Genomic DNA, 2,555 nt, shown 5'->3' with positions numbered 1-2,555 from the left:
GACACAAAATCACATGTAAAAAAATCACGGAAAGGGGAATGCGCGTTCCCCTTCTACCTTTATATCTGGAGAAGGTTAACAACAAACCACAGCTCACAGAATATGTGTCTCTACTCTCTGTGAATCGTTCACAGTTTTCGTCGTGTATGTTAGAGTCTCGTCGGACACTTTGTGTGAATTTTCATTTTGTCGGAGCCACGTGGGAGAGAGATGTTGTTGGAATATAGTTTCCTCATAAGAGCAAGCAGAAGTAACATGCAGCCGCTGACAAAGGTAGGTTCACCAACTAGCTAGCAACATAAACATATAATCGCATACTGCAGATGTTGTTGAATTCACAATATTATGCTCCACCTGCCGCGCTATACCTATCTTGTAGTCGGAAAATCGGCAATGTGTGGTAACCGTATAGGTTTCTTATTAAACTTATCGCCAGGAAGCCAAGACGTTGAAGATTCTTGCGAAGTACTGCTTTTATGACATCATGACCATTCCTGTATTTGCGATTCGTTAATTTGCTTCATCAAATAATCTCAATCTAACACGATACTTGATAAGAGTGTTATACCAGAGAAACACACCAGCGCGCCGCCATCACATAACATAACATATAACATAGCATCACATCGCATAGTATAGCAAAGCACAGCATAGCATAGCATAGCATAGCATAGCATAGCATTGGGTTGATGTGTATGATAACAACCTACCCGATCTTCCGCTATACCCATGCATCACGAAGACACTTCATAGTATTCGACAGCATTAATCGTTGTACCTCTTCCAGGCGTACATTCCGATGAATGTCGTTCAGAAAAGTCTATCGACGCAGACGAACAGCATCACCAATCGGGTGATCAAGCGCAACCTCGAGATACGGCAGTGCGACGGCGGCCGACGACCAGCGCTCCCTGGCGCGTGCCTCCTCTCCTGTGTGGCGGCCAAGCGGCGACACGTCTACAAGTACGGCGACTTCTACCTTCAGCGCGGTTTCGACGTTCTCAACGTTCGGGTCCACATAGATCACGTCCTGTATGCCGCGCGCGCGCAGAGCTGCGTCCAGCAGGCGCGCAACTACCTCTCGCACCGCGCCGCCACGGTCGGCCCGACCCCGCTGCTCGTGCACGCCTTCTCCACCGGCGGGTACCTCTACGGCGATATGCTCATCAAGATGGCTGCCGATGCGGAGCGCTATGGCGGCATCGCCGGCAGCATCAGCGGGGAGATCTTCGACTCCGTCGTCTTCCTTGAGGGCATGCCAACTACTGCGAGTTTGACGGTGACCAACAACCGCAGGCTGCAGACGCTGATTCGCACGAGCACGGAGCAGTATCTGAAGCTCACACACGAGCACACGACCAAGTAAGCAAGCGGCTAGTCGGTTAATTTATCGACGGTTGTGCGATTTATTACGTCATCGGCTGTCAGTGGAATCCCGCTGAATTGCGATATTCTGTATCTGAAGAATCCGAACGCGTAAAGATGGGTTTACACTACCGACTTTATGTTGACGAATTGGCGAGTTGGACCAACTTTTCAATTCGGCAACTCTGGGTTGGCGAAAATAGAACATGTTATAATCTCCCAACTAGTTGCTATCGATCGGTTGGTCGCGCAACTTTTGCGTTTACACTGCCGATTGTCGGTTATATAGTTGGGAAGTTTGGTCCAATTCGCCAATTCGCCAACACAAAGTTGGTAGTGTAAACCGAGTAATGAGACAATTAAACGTTTGAAAAATGAGAGAAAGCGAGAAAGAGGAGCGGAGAAGGAGCGAAAGGAGAGAGGAAAACGAGAAAAAAGAATAGCCAATTGATGATCACATTATATTCGAATTCGCGTTACTGTGGGCGCGTTATAACGGGGTTCTACTGCAGTTTGATATTTAAAAGCGAGGGGGAGTAGTGATATAGCGGATGGTAGGGCCTACGCGTTACATGGGCCGAAAAAGGGCTGGGGTGTAAGTCCCACGGCGGTCAGCGCTGTTGTGCCCTTGAGCAAGGCACTATCCTGATTTGCTTAAGTCGATACCTGCCGTAACAGTAGGTTTATCTTGCCACCGTATTTAAGGCTAGCGTATCACCTGATGTAGCGTTGTCGGACGAAGGCTGTTAATGAAATTAAAGTAACACCGTTGCCGAGGGTATGCATGCGCTCAACGATCGGAGCCAAGACCAGGGGACTCAAACGTAGGCAATCAAACTTGTGTTAACGGACACCTTTTTCCCTCTAGAGATCATTTCAGACAAAGGGTCGGTGGCTTGTGTATAGCTGTATTGCGTGATCTGTGCATTTTAGCTCGTCTTTGGTTTTCCTGCATCAAATCAACGGTTATACAGTGAAACATGTGTTAGCGGGCACTTCTATAAAACGGACACGCGTCTATAAGGAATACTTTTGGCATTGCATTTGAGTGGCAGCTACACGGTGAAACTACATGTATAGAACGGGCACCTGTCTATAACGGACGCTTTTGGCGTTTCCACTGAGTGGCCTTTATACAGTGAAACTATCTCTCATGGGCTGGGGCAAGAAATCGTACGTCGTGGAATTCG

General features: G+C 48.1%; 1 protein-coding gene across 1 annotated transcript; it reads left to right on the top strand.

Moving 5' to 3' along the window:
• Nucleotides 1–255: 255 nt before the first annotated feature.
• On the top strand, nucleotides 256–1,366 carry LOC106815083. Its single transcript, XM_014819507.1, has 3 exons — nucleotides 256–273; nucleotides 437–496; nucleotides 788–1,366. Exons 1-3 carry the CDS (start codon nucleotides 256–258, stop codon nucleotides 1,364–1,366), a joined length of 657 nt encoding a protein of 218 aa, XP_014674993.1.
• The last annotated feature ends 1,189 nt before the right edge of the window (nucleotides 1,367–2,555 follow it).

The sequence above is a fragment of the Priapulus caudatus genome, unplaced genomic scaffold, assembly GCF_000485595.1.
Source record: "Priapulus caudatus unplaced genomic scaffold, Priapulus_caudatus-5.0.1 Scaffold1038, whole genome shotgun sequence".
NCBI classification, from domain to species: domain Eukaryota; kingdom Metazoa; phylum Priapulida; class Priapulimorpha; order Priapulimorphida; family Priapulidae; genus Priapulus; species Priapulus caudatus.
Note: the sequence above shows the minus strand (reverse complement) of the source record. Positions and strands in the feature narration are given on the sequence as shown.

Coding starts and splice junctions, on each gene's coding strand:
- LOC106815083 (XM_014819507.1), top strand. Junction 497..787: donor ATGACATCATGACCATTCCT/GTATTTGCGATT, acceptor TACCTCTTCCAG/GCGTACATTCCGATGAATGT.